General features: G+C 45.9%; 1 protein-coding gene and 1 non-coding gene across 2 annotated transcripts; one reads left to right on the plus strand and one right to left on the minus strand.

Annotated features, from left to right (window-relative positions):
• The first annotated feature begins 18 nt into the window (after window positions 1-18).
• Window positions 19-3,281, plus strand: SLC35D3 (solute carrier family 35 member D3). Its single transcript, XM_066247971.1, has 2 exons — window positions 19-554; window positions 1,533-3,281. Exons 1-2 carry the CDS (start codon window positions 116-118, stop codon window positions 2,360-2,362), a joined length of 1,269 nt encoding a protein of 422 aa, XP_066104068.1. The 5' UTR covers window positions 19-115; the 3' UTR covers window positions 2,363-3,281.
• Window positions 3,282-6,346: 3,065 nt separating this feature from the next.
• On the minus strand, window positions 6,347-6,453 carry LOC136316494 (U6 spliceosomal RNA). Its single transcript, XR_010727726.1, has one exon. It is a non-coding gene; the product is annotated as a U6 spliceosomal RNA (small nuclear RNA).
• Between the last annotated feature and the right edge of the window lie 7,320 nt (window positions 6,454-13,773).

The following is a 13,773-nucleotide window of genomic DNA, read 5'->3' on the forward strand; positions in this document are numbered from 1 at the left end:
CGGCGTGGGGCGGGCACCCCCGCCGCCCTCGCCCCGCTCCTCGCGGCTCTCCTCCTCGCTCTCCTCCCGCAGGTCCCGGAGCTCCTCCGCCGCCGGGTGTGGCGGGGCCGGCGCGATGCGGCAGCTGTGCCGGGGCCGCTTGCTGGGCATCTCGGTGGCCATCGCGCACGGGGTCTTCTCGGGCTCCCTCAACATCCTGCTCAAGTTCCTCATCAGCCGCTACCAGTTCTCCTTCCTGACGCTGGTGCAGTGCCTGACCAGCTCCACGGCGGCGCTGAGCCTGGAGCTGCTGCGCCGCCTGGGGCTCATCGCCGTGCCGCCCTTCGGCCTGAGCCTGGCGCGCTCCTTCGCGGGGGTCGCCGTGCTCTCCACGCTGCAGTCCAGCCTCACGCTCTGGTCTCTGCGCGGCCTCAGCCTGCCCATGTACGTGGTCTTCAAGCGCTGCCTGCCCCTGGTCACCATGCTCATCGGCGTCCTGGTGCTCAAGAACGGCGCGCCTTCGCCCGGAGTGCTCGCGGCCGTGCTCATCACCACCTGCGGCGCCGCCCTGGCAGGTGAGCGGGACCCCCGCCGACCCCAGCCCACCCCAGCCCACGGGCAGAGATGGTGGCTAGTGCAACGTCCTCACTTCCAGATGGGGAGACTGAGACAGACAGAAGGAGAGCTTTGAATGTGGTCGCTCGGCTCGAAAACGCGACTTCTGAGACCCAGAGGAGGCTCCCCCAGCTCTCCGGCCTCCTCCTGCGGGCCCCCCCACCCCACCCCATCCCGGCTTTCGACCCCCTCCCCCGCCGCGCCCTGTGTTGTTCTTCCCGCCAGCCCCGTCCCCCCTCTCCCCTTCCTTCCTCGGGAGGAGTGGGAGAGCCGCCAGAGCCGGGGGGGGGGGGGCTGGAATCCCCAGACCACGCCGGAAGGAGGCAGCCTTAACTTCTGTGGGTCACGCGGGGCTGGAGTTGGGGGAGGGGGCGATGGGAGTGAAGCTTGGGCCGCTAGGGCTAGGTTTAGGTCTCCCGCGCCGTGCGGAGGCTGCGGGTCAGAGGCAGAAGGGGCTGGTTTGAGACACGTGGATTTGGTCAATTGAGTGAGATGGGAGCCAGTGGGAATGGGAAACATTTGGGGGGTAAGGGGAGTCGGTTTTCGCCCCTCGCCTAGCTTGCCGGGGTTAGTAGCTACTAGTTAGGGACCCCTTCCCCCTCTGGCACCCCACGGAGGGGGCAAGGATACCAGGCCCCTGGGTGATCTCCATGCCAGCTCCAGAAGCCACGGTGCCCGCCCTGAGGGCACCTGCGCTCTGCCGGGCCTCTGTCCTGGACAGAGGTAGACAGGGTGCCCCGGTGACGTGGCTGGGAAGGCGCCTGTCCTGCCTCGCAGTGGGCACTGACTGACCGTTTTATACCGGTGGGCAGAGCTGGGGTAGGAACCCCGTCTACTGTCCAACCCGAGGCGTCTCCCCAGTGGGCCGCTACCCACGCCAAACTGGTATCTTCTCTTTTTCTTTCCTGTCCTGGTTTTGCGGTCCTTGTGCGCAACAGGAGCCGGAGACCTGACTGGCGACCCCATGGGCTACGTAACCGGGGTGCTGGCGGTGCTGGTGCATGCCGCCTACCTGGTGCTCATCCAGAAGGCGAGCGCGGACACAGAGCACGGGCCGCTCACCGCGCAGTACGTCATCGCCGTCTCCGCCACCCCGCTGCTAGTCGTCCTCTCCTTCGCCACCACCGACTCTATCCAAGCCTGGGCCTTCCCGGGCTGGAAGGACCCGACGATGGTCTGCATTTTCATGGCCTGCGTCCTGATCGGCTGCGCCATGAACTTCACCACTCTGCACTGCACCTACATCAACTCCGCGGTGACCACCAGCTTCGTGGGCGTGGTGAAGAGCATCGCCACCATCACGGTGGGCATGGTGGCCTTCAGCGACGTGGAGCCCACCTCTCTGTTCATTGCCGGCGTCGTGGTGAACACTCTGGGTTCCATCATTTACTGTGTGGCCAAATTTTTGGAGACCAGAAAGCAAAGCAACTATGAGGACCTGGAGACACAGCCCCGGGGAGAGGAGGAGCAGCCAGGTGGAAACCAGCTGCCCTTTGTCATGGAGGAGCTGCCTGAGGAGGGTGGAAATGGCGGGTCAGAAGGTGGGAAGGCGGCAAGTGGCTCGGCTCAGCAAAGAGGAGAAGATGCAAGGGGCAGCTCCAGAGGAGTCTCACTGGGGGCTGGTAGCTGGCAGATCTCAGACAATCCTGAAGAAGCGAGCAAGAGGTCCTTAAAGGATGCTTACCTGGTAGTGTGGAGGTTAGTCAGAGGAACCAAGTATATGAAGAAGGATTATCTGATAGAAAATGAGGAGTTACCCAGTCCTTGAAAAGGAAGCACATGTATGTATATATGTACATATATACTTATTTTGTATGTTAGAGATAACATATTTTAATGAGAGGCCACTCAGTTTTATTCTTTGAGAAGTGGGGGCGGGAAGCAAAGAAAGAATCTGAAATGGACAGCAACAAAATTAGCACCAGTGTGAATTATTAAACATCCATTTACCCGAGGCATCACAAAGACAAAAGAACGTGAAGGTGCTTAACAAAGCAAGACAGCGGTTTCAGCTGCAGACTCCTAGCACATTGTTTTTTTGACATTATAACCATGACCAAACATCTGCATGCACTGAGTCTCTCAACCACCCCTTCCAAAGATGGAGTGTAGAAGTAATGGCAGCATGTCATAAGCTCAAGGATTACACCCAGGGGCACATTTTTGATGATTGAACTACAGTTTTTTATGGACAGCTGGACAAAGAGTATATTATTGAGAAGACATATAAATACATTGAATGGATGTTTACTGTGTATAGTCTGAAATACGTGTCCTCTAATTTTTCTTCACTTGTTTTTTTAAAAAAGTGCTCTACTATTCTATTATATATTGGTAAGAAATTTCAAAGCTATTTTGAAATATGAGTTCTTAGTTTTAATCATGAAGTTTAACTTTGGCTTTTAGTAATTACTATAAAAATATTTTAAAAGTTGTTTTGGTTCGCCGCTTTATAATATTTATTACTGAATGCCATGACCTTTTTAAAAACCAGTTTTCCTGTGTCCAATATTCTTTCAAGCAAATGTAATGGCTGAAACAGAATTCAGTATTAGAAACCCAAATACAAGTGAAACCTTCCTGTTAAGCTAGTCCTTGCAAATCACATTGCACATCCCAAACCATGTTACAAAAAGAGCAACTGCTTACTTCACTTGATATTTTTCTATCTTAAATTTGTCAAAATAAAGTATGAGTCTATCTGCAAAAAGACATATTGTTAGCTATTTAAGACACATCTATGTTCTATCGCTTCTGGGTGGCTCCTCTTTGCCTTCACTGTGTATCTGGTATGTAGGGGCCACCCCCTTGGGAACTTCCTAAATTAGCATGGTGGTTTAATTTAATACAACAGAAAACATTCCTTTTTCAGCCAAGGAAACTGTCAGTCATAAGATGAAATGAAACATGGCCTCGTGTTGCAGGATGAGAGCCATCCACAGCTGTCTTCAGTTAGTGTGGAGCCTGAGACACAGTAGAGCCTTCTTGTCAGCCCCATCCAGGAGAGGTATCTTGACAATAAAAGCACTCTTATTATTTGCCAGTATGTTCCTGAGACTCTAAGGTGGTAACATCCTATATTTTTCTTTATTTTCCAAAAATCAAAACAAACAAACAAAAAAGCAGACACAAAAATGAAGTTGCAGCTCCATCAGTTTGACTCTATAAGCCGGTGAGCAAGTGTAGTTGGGGTGCGGTGTGATTGGTCCGGTTTACTGGTTTTCAGGAGCAGTTGATCGTTTCTATAGGTACCTCTACAAGCCATTTATGATGTAGAAACCCTCCCTCATATGACTCCAGTTAGAACTGGCTGAATAGGGTTACAATGACTTCTTTTAGAATAAGCATTATATTAATTAATGAAATTAATGAGAATTAATGAGAAGCAGCAAAGTTGAAGTATATCTATATATATTTTTGTTAATAACATTATCAGGAATATGAATAGAATAATTGTTCTTCACTGAAAAATATCTCTTTTGGTTAAAACTGTGGGTTTGTATTTGTTGAGAGAAGATTAACTCCTTCCTGTCAACAAACGTGTACAGGCACTGGATCAGCTAGAGTTTTCCAGAGAAGTAGAACCAAGAAGATTGGGCTTCTTTAAGAACTCTTGTCCCTGGCCAGTTGGCTCAATGGACAGAGCGTTGACCTGGTGTGCAGGCGGATGTCCCGAGTTCGATCTTTGGTCAGGGCACACGTGAGAAGTGACCATCTGTTTTTCTTCCTCCCTCTCCCCCTTCTCTCCCTCTTCCACTCCCACAGCCAGTGGCTCAATTGTTGATTGGTTAGAGCAGGGGTCCCCAAACTTTTTACACAGGGGGCCAGTTCACTGTCCCTTAGACCATTGGAGGCTGGACTATAAAAAAAGCTATGAACAAATCACTATGCACACTGCACATATCTTATTTTAAAGTAAAAAAAATAAAATAAAATAACAGGAACAAATACAATATTTAAAATAAAGAACAAGTAAATTTAAATCAACAAACTGACCAGTATTTCAATGGGAACTATAGGCCTGCTTTTGGCTAATGAGATGGTCAATGTGCTCCTCTCACTGACGACCGATGAAAGAGGTGCCCCTTCCGGAAGTGCGGTGTGTGTGTGTGGGCAGATAAATGGCCTCAGGGGGCTGCACGCGCCCCGCTGGCCACCGTAGTTTGGGAACCCCTGGGTTAGAGACTCAGGCCTAGACAGGTTGCTGGGTGAATCCCAGTTGGGCTGTATGATGGAGTCAGGCTCTCTAATCTCCCTTCCTCTACTTAAAAAATAAAAGGAACTACTGCTTAGATAGAGTTTGACACACTGCATCTCTTTCAGCTGTGATCTACTCGTTATATCGGAGCTTTTAGTTTCCTGGGGAATAGGAGAGGAAAGGGTTCTATAATCTCACTACTTCCCAGGCTTTTAGTGGCCTGTGTCCCTGAGCTGTGACTTTCTCAAGTGTTTCTTAGCTTTCTTTTTTCTCCCCTCCGATGGGACAGGAAGACCAGAGGAGCCTAGAGTGGTAGAAATGCCCCTCCCTTGTGCTCGGGAAAGGCCCTGGGAAGGCAGTGCCCCTGGAGAGTAGGTCTTCGTTAAGGAGAACCCTCTACATACATCTCACAATGATGACCCTTTCCCAGAGCGCCAAGGTTTCCTGGAAGTAAACTTGTGGAAATGTGGGTGCCCCCAGGAGTTTCTCACTCTCATTACAGTCCCTAGTCAGCCTTCAGAAATGTATCAGATTTTCCATCTGAGTGTTTATACCAATGAATGGCTCCAGTGGCTTCTGTTTGGATAAGAAGGTCTTTGCTGTAAGTTTCTGGATTCGCCTGCTTACCGGATTTGGTGGTGCATATGTTGCCTTTTAATCTCAATTCTCTTATGAGTCTTAGAAGAGTTAGTTGCTTATTTTCAGTTAATTTATCTTTTTCTTCTTGTAAGAATAGGAATAACAATTTCCAAGCTGAAGCTGGAACTAGAGGTCCTGGCTGAAGACTTTTGAAGAGCCAGCTCGATTTCTATAAAAAAAGTTGTGAAGGGAAGCTAGACATTCCTAAGAAAGTTTCCAAAAGAAAATACAAGCACCGAAAGCTACTTGACCTTCTTGTAACTCCTGCCTGCCCACACCTCATGTCAGGTGTTGGCGGCGCCAGCACTCAAGTGCGGTGATAGACACGGGTAAGTGTAGGCAACTTTTGAATTCAAGTGCATTGTGAGCAAGAGTCAACGCACACTGAGACTGGTGTGCCATGGTGGATGTCATTAGTATCAATCTTCCTTTCTCTGTCTTGGGCACTTCACTCCTGCATAACAGAAATCTTTTCTACTTGTGGATATTCTTTTGCCATGTTCCAACTTGACACTTTTTTTTTTTTTTTCTGAAGCCGGAAACGGAGAGAGACAGTCAGACAGACTCCCGCATGCGCCTGACCGGGATCCACCCGGCACGCCCACCAGGGGGCTACGCTCTGCCCACCAGGGGGCGACGCTCTGCCCATCCTGGGCGTCGCTATGCCGCGACCAGAGCCATTCTAGCGCCCGAGGCAGAGGCCACAGAGCCATCCCCAGCGCATGGGCCATCCCTGCTCCAATGGAGCCTCGGCTGAGGGAGGGGAAGAGAGAGACAGAGAGGAAGGAGAGGGGGAGGGGTGGAGAAGCAGATGGGCGCCTCTCCTGTGTGCCCTGGCAGGGAATCGAACCCGGGACTTCTGCACGCCAGGCCGACGCTCCACCACTGAGCCAACCGGCCAGGGCTAAACAATTTAAAAATACGGAACGCTTCACGAATTTGCGTGTCATCCTTGCGCAGGGGCCATGCTAATCTTCTCTGTATCGTTCCAATTTTAGTATATGTGCTGCCGAAGCGAGCACCTTCTATGACACTTCTAAATTTTATGTTACCTTCCAATGATGACTTCTGACCTGACTCACCTGTTGCCTCCATCGCTTGTTACCTTTACAGGTCAGCCAGGCTGGACTTCATCACAGCACCTGCTGAAGCTGTACCCTCCCCCTGGGCATTCTCTGCCCATGAGCCCCCGACCCTTACACACATAACAAGCATGTCTGATATACTCTTCTTTGCATCTGCTTTGTCCTGCTCCTAAGATAAAACCGCAGGGTTCAGAAGAGAGCCAGTGAACAGAATAGAGTAGAACATAAAATAGCAGGATGCACAACTAGTAAAATGCAATCCCAGATCCTCCTTGGGGAACCATCCCCTCCCCATTTCTGAGTCTTTGTGTTCAAATGGTATTGACTCTATCCTTGTTCCCTCAGTGTTTGACTTTATTCAGTCCAACCAAAGCATTTCTTCCACTTAGTAACTTGATTAGTGCAGGCATGACCATTGGACCTGGTTATAGTTAACGAGGTGCTAGGATACTTTGGCAAGACTTAAGTTGCGTGTTATTTTCTTACTGGACTTGAACCTAGGAGGATGAGGTGGAGTGGGACAGATGTGCCGTTGCCATATGGCACCGGGGGAAAATGTATTAGAAAGGAAACAACACAGACAGGTGGACCAGTGAGGGAGGGAGGGAGGGAGAGAGAAATTGAGCCCTGGTGACCTCACATGGCCCTAGTATTAAGCTGACTTTCACTCAGCATTCTCCCTTAGACTGCCAATTACAGGGAACAAAATCTTTTGTTGTTGTTATTTACTTGAGGCATTTTGAGTTGGGATGTCTGCTGATTGCAACCCAAGGAGTCCCAAGTGACACAAACATAAGTAATGTTTTCAGCCAGCGGTATGGGGTGAAGGACTAAATGAGGGGTTTTGTTTGTTTTTTATTTTTTACACACAAGCTGTTTTTCCCTGCACCCAAGTAGGGATTAGATATGCCCCTCCCCGGTCTCTGCAAATTACCATCTAGTGTGTATCATCCATGGTCTTAAACAACCCAAAGTTTCACCTATTATCTTTCTCTTCAGTTTACAACTCAGTTGATTCCTTCATTCGTGCTTCAGAAATTCACTAGCTGTTGAAGGAATGTCATGTATTGCACACTACTGTAAATAATAATACCCAGAGCTTGTTATTATAGTGCTTGCTATGTGCAGTTCTCAGGGTTTTCTATGTATACTAATTCACGTAATTTAAAAAAAAATTCATGTATTTATTCGCAGAACATACAAACTCATATTTTTAGAGACTAGAAAACAGAAAATTCACTCCGTGACTTCAAGATGGATACAGCCAGCTCACGTTGTCCCGCATCTATTTAAAAAATACCCTGGATGATGGATGTGTATCAGAACATTCCTATAGGTTGGCATGAACATTATCCCAATCCTACAAGTGGTAAACTGAGGTCTGAAGAGGCTACGTAACTTGCCCTGGTCTCAGAGCTGGTAACCTGCAGATCTGGGATCTGACGTGCTGCGAGTCTGCTTCCTGGAGGAAGCACTCAGTCGGACACCACAGGTGGGAGGTGATGAAGTCATAGGCAGCTCTGGTTCTTGTTCATTCTGCAGCTCAGTGAGGACCCAGGCTGCAGCCGTCATTCCTTTCTGCTGTTCTCAAAGAGGAAAAGGATACAGCTTTATTTCTAGAAACAACCTATACATGTGTGTACGTTTGAATAGTTTTCTGTTTGTGAGCCCTCAGGGACCCGGAAAACAGTTGAGGCGGCTTGAACAAGCGCAGTAGAAAAAGTATCCCCACACTATCCAGTCTTTTGGGTCAGTATCTTTTAGTATTCAAAGAAAATAATTTACTTCTTCACCTTATATAACTTGAGAAAGTAGGGAACTTTACTAGTGTTTCTGAGGATTCACTGAGCATGCTCAGTGTTGCTGATTACTTCTTGCTCCCAGCGGCTGTGTTGATCTGATTTAATAAACAGCTTTATTGAAATATAATTTACATGCCACAACATTTACTCATTTCAGGTGCATAGTAATCTTTAATATATTTCATATAGTTATAGGATTGTGCACCCATTACCATTGTCTAAACTTAAAATGTTTCCATCATTTCAAAAGGAAATCTTGCATGATCTGTGGTGGTGCAGTAGATAAAGCATTGATCTGGAACACTGAGGTCGCCAGTTGGAGACCTTGGGCTTGCTTGGTCAAGGCACATACGAGAAGCTACTACTACTAAATGTTGATGCTTCTCATTCTTCTCACTTTCATTTCTCTCTCTAGCTTTTTCCTCTCCCTAAAGTCAATAAGTAAAATCTTTAAAAAATAAAATTAAAAGTTTGAAAGGAAATCTTGTATGAACGAGAAGTCACTATCCGTTTCTCCCCAATCCCAGCCCTGATCATCACTAACCTGTTTTCAGCCTCTTTGGATTTGCTGGTTCTGGCCAGATGCTTCTTGCTGTCCTAAAATTGCTTTGTCAGACTGCTCTTCCTAACTTGTTCCTGCACTCTCTTTGAAATGCAAGTATTGCATATGTCACATATAGTTGACATTGGGGTGCCGTTGACAAGATTTACTGGGTGCTTGATGCTCCCTATTATAAGGGCATATTAATGTAGAAGAGGAACACCTGAATGTCTGCATCAGATGTCCGGGCTCTTGGAGTCTCTGAGTGTGCCCCTTTCTCCTCGGGCCCTGGCTGCTGCTATGTGGCAGGGCCTTCTCCTATTCAGAACAGTCCCCTTTTTTTGTAGTCACCTTTACTGTAGATGTAAACCCAACTCCATCCCCCGGTTCCTTATTTTTTCAATATTTTACTCAAAGAGTAACTGGAAGGGGTATAACACTGTTCTCTAAAACAAAAGGGCAGTCATCTTCGCGACTGCCTAGAATATTTCTGTCCCTTTTAAATTCATATGTGGAAATCCTAACCCCCAATGCAATGGTATTTGGAGATGGTGCCTTTGAGAGACAATTAGGTCATCAGGATGAAGACTCCATAAATAGGATAAGTGCCTTCATATGTTGAGACCCGTAAGCTAGCCTCTTCTTTCTGCTCTCCGCCACGTGAGGATACAAAAAGAACACAGTCATCTGAAAACCAGGAAGAGGCCCTCACTGGCCCTGGGCTCCACTGGCACCTTGATCTTGGATTTTCAGCCTCCAGAATTGTGAGACATAAATAATTGTTATTTTTAAGCTACACAGTCTGGGACATTTTGTTATAGATGCCCAATAGGAGTAAGAAAGGGTTTTTAGATACATATCTTTGGTGGGAACTGCAGTCTTCCTAGGCATTCCTTCTCCCTTCATCCTTTTAGTACAGGAGTGCCTGTCCCGCCGCTGGGCACCTGGCTGCCAGCCTCGGCTCCACTCCCAGGTCCCCTGTAGGTGGCTGCGGCCCGTGGAAGGTGAATGGGACAGATGTGGACAATGCCCATACCACTTATTTAAAAGAATCTAATTTGTTGATGAAAACATTTTAGAAATGGTAGTGATGGTTACCCCACATTGTGAATGTAATTAATGCTATTGAATCGTACACTTAAAATGGTTAAAATGGCAAATTTTATGTTGTAGTATATATATTTTAGTCTGCTCAGGCTTCTATAACAACATGCTGTAAAGGTGGCTTATATAGGCCTGGACCCAGGAAGTCCAAGATGAGGGTGGCAGCTTGGCTGGGTTCTGGTGAGGACCCACTTCCTGTCTTAGAGACAGTCACCTTCTAGCTGTGTCCTTGCATGGCCTAGAGAGAGCTCTGGTCTCTTCCTGCCCTTATATGGGCACCAATCCCATATGGGCCTCCACCACCATGACCTTATCCAAATTCAATTCCCTCCCAAAAGCCCAATGGGGTTTAGGCCTCAACATAAGAAATTTAGGGGTACACATTCAGTTCATAGCAATATATTTTACCCCAATTAAAAAACCCCTGATAATGTAATGTACCAAAGCTCATTGAATTGTACACTTTAAATGGGTGAATTGTGCAGTGTATAAATTATAGCTCAATAACACCGTTTTAAAGAAAGTAAAAGGAACCTGTTATCCTTTCTTCCCTCTCTCCCCAGTCCCAGGGTTCCACTGTGGACGTGGCACTGACCAGCTAGGACTACACTGAGGACTGTCAGAGCACATACAGAAGAGTTCTGTGAATCGGGCTTTCTGCCCTTCCAGCCCCACCCCTGCTTCCCGGCTATCGTGAGACAGAATGCGCTTGGTGTGTTCAGCTTTTGTACTCAGGGCTCTCTGTATTTTAGTCGCTTAGCCAGTATTCAGACCAAAACACTCATCTGAGGAAGAGTGATTTTGAAAAACATGCAACAGGGACTACGGGCTTCTTCCTGCCTTCTTTTTTCTACTCTTCTTCTTCCTTATCCAGACTGGCACTCAGCCTGTGACCAGTGATACCCAGGACTCCATACTCCCTGTACGGCTGCATAATTTTGCCTTTAATTTACAGAACTGCTGAAAGCACCATATACTCTATATAAGAGTAAGCTATGGCCATTCAATTTTTTCACTGATTTCATTAACAGCTGGTAGAATTTCAGTGAGTTACAATATTCTATACTAGAACTCAAAAATCAGTTTGTGGTTTATTCTGAGAGTCAATTTAATATATCAACTGTATTCAAAAGAGCAAAATCAATATATTCCCAAGCCATCTGAATGATGCCTATTTGTCATTTGCTTCTTTTATTTCACTACAGAAAAGATTAAAAAATATTTTTTATTGATTTTAGAAAGAGAGAGAGGAACAGGGAGAGAGAGAAATATTGATTTGTTGTTCCATTTATTTATGCATTTATTGGCTGATTCTTGTATGTACCCTGACTAGGGATCAAACTCAAAACCTTGGTATATCAGGACAATGATCTGACCCAGTGGTAGTCAACCTGGTCCCTACTGCCCACTCACGGGTGTTCCAGCTTTCATGATGGGCGGTAGCGTAGCAACCAAAGTATAAATAAAAAGATAGATTTAACTATAGTAAGTTGTTTTATAAAGATTTATTCTGCCAAACTTAGCGAAAATCTGACATAAAGTACTTGGTAAGTAATTATTATTATATGCTTTAACTTGCTGTAACTCTGCTTTGTAAATTTTATAAAGTAAAGTTACTTCCCTACTTTATAAATCACCATTACTGTGGAACCGGTGGGCGGTTAGAAAATGTTACTACTAACAGAGATACAAAAGTGGGCAGTGGGTATAAAAAGATTGACTACCTGTGATCTGACCAATTGTAGTACCCAGTCAGGGCACTACAGAAAAGATTTTAGAACATGAGAACAAAGGGATAGAAACCATCATTTTTCTCAAATCCCCCCATATTATAAACTAGTTTGGTAGATCTTTGAAGCTTGCAAGAATGTACCAATAGATTCACCTCAGTGATATATTCTTAATAAGCTTGATGCAACAGAATAAGGTAATAATTACTTATTAGCAAAAGGCCTTTGATTGTGTCCCTCCCTGCATGTGACGTAATTCCAAATGTATTTGTTTCATTTCTGCCTCTGGAGCAACCTTTTCCTTTGATGTGATAGAAAAGAGAAACTTTGATTGTAAACATTTTGTGCCAAAACACCTGGTTGAAAAATTTAGAAAGCCCAATCATCTTTGATGGTTTTGTACCTCAATTTGGAGTTCCAAATTTAGAGATATCTGGACAGTGAACTAAACTTCTTGCTTTAAGTTTGGCTAATGGGCTTCATATAGACTCTATGTGTGTGTTATTGTGTGTGTGTGTGTGTGTGCGTGCACAGGTGTGTGTATTTCCTTGTATCAAGATCTCTTAATAAATGAGAGGTGCTGTTGGTCTTAGCTTTCCATACAATTATGATGAGTATAGGGTGTTCATCTATTGTATGATTTAATAAAACACCAACAATTATAAATCTCTGGTGGATGGCACCCTTGCCTTGGATGAGTGGGAGTTAACACAGGTCATGACTGAAATTCAAAATTTCTGGCTGGGTGCGGAGTGCTTTCACACTGATTGCCCAATTCTCTGGAGGGCTACCATTCTTTCTCATCAATAATCTCCGTGCCAAGTTACCCTTAAAGCAGCCCATAATAAGCAACCCAGTTCAAATTGTTAAGGAATAATGTTCAATTTTCAGATGAATTGGGTAGGCAAATAGGGAAAAGTTTTACATTTTGCAATTCACTTAGTGGCTGTCTTCCAAAATCTGCAGTGTATTTTATAAATGTTATTACTGACTTGGTGAGCGGCCATTTCTGTAGGCACTTAACTGTCACTGCAATGGTACAAAGGGAAATTCACTTTGCCTAGTATTACTTAAGCCTTCCAGAGCACTGCTGTAATCATAGGATGGCACTACCTTTTACATTTATGAATGACTTTGTAAACAAATACCATCCCCTTTAATTCCATAACCATATGGAAGGATGATTGCAGAAAGGGAGACAGGAGGCTGGACAGTTCACCATACGAAAGCAAGCATTCCTCTGTCTTATCTGCTCTCCTACTTTCCCTTGCCCAGCACTGTGCCTTGAATGTGGTCTAGCACTCAATAAATGTTTGCTGATTGACTGACCGAAGAAATTCAAGTCCTGCAATCAAAGCACAACTTCAGTTTTCTCATTCAACTGGAAATACATTGGATTATAAACTCCTTTTAAGATGGTCTGATAGGTTAGCCTGATTTCCCTATAGTGCCATTCTTGGAATATAAAATGCCATAAATTGAATTTGCTGGTTAAGGGATGGGGCTGTGTAGTCTCTGCGAAGGCAGAGAGGCAGGATGCTTGGTGTGGGCTGCTGGGATGTCTCCTCAGCGAGCAGAGCTTGGCCCAGCAACCCGGGCACCCCGAGGCTCTGCGCAGTCAGATTTCAGGAGACTTGCTCTGCCTAAATCCAATAAAAATGTTCATAAGAAACTTTTTTGTTTTTTGGCTAAGATGCTTGTCTTGAAAAATAACATAGAACATTTTTTAACAATCTAGACAGGGAAGGAGAAAATAGGTCAGACAAAGAAATAAAGGGTGAAGTTGTCCTGGCCCTTTCTTTAATCTTCTGAACAGCATTTGAAAGAGCTCCTGGCAGATGAACAAATTTGTTCTGTATTGTGGGAGTTAATATCTGAGCCAGGATTTCTGTCATCCCTCTGGGGGTGGTAATCGATATAACTAATAAATAGGAAATGACTAGACTGAGGCCAGTGGCAGCCAGCCCTCTCCCTAATGGGGCCCTGTAGGAGGACATCCTGTGTTGCCCGTTATGCAGAGTTTGGAGAAACATGGGTCTGGACAGAAGTTAGCAGCTACTAGGTTAGCACTGAGTTCTCT

The sequence above is a fragment of the Saccopteryx bilineata genome, chromosome 12 (assembly GCF_036850765.1).
Source record: "Saccopteryx bilineata isolate mSacBil1 chromosome 12, mSacBil1_pri_phased_curated, whole genome shotgun sequence".
NCBI classification, from domain to species: Eukaryota; Metazoa; Chordata; class Mammalia; order Chiroptera; family Emballonuridae; genus Saccopteryx; species Saccopteryx bilineata.

What these genes read in the sequence shown, in the direction of transcription:
- SLC35D3 (XM_066247971.1), top strand. Translation starts at nt 116, where the DNA reads ATGCGGCAGCTGTGCCGGGGCCGCTTGCTGGGCATCTCGGTGGCCATC. An exon ending in CTGCGGCGCCGCCCTGGCAG is followed by an intron (nt 555 to 1,532) that starts GTGAGCGGGACC and finishes TGTGCGCAACAG; the next exon opens with GAGCCGGAGACCTGACTGGC.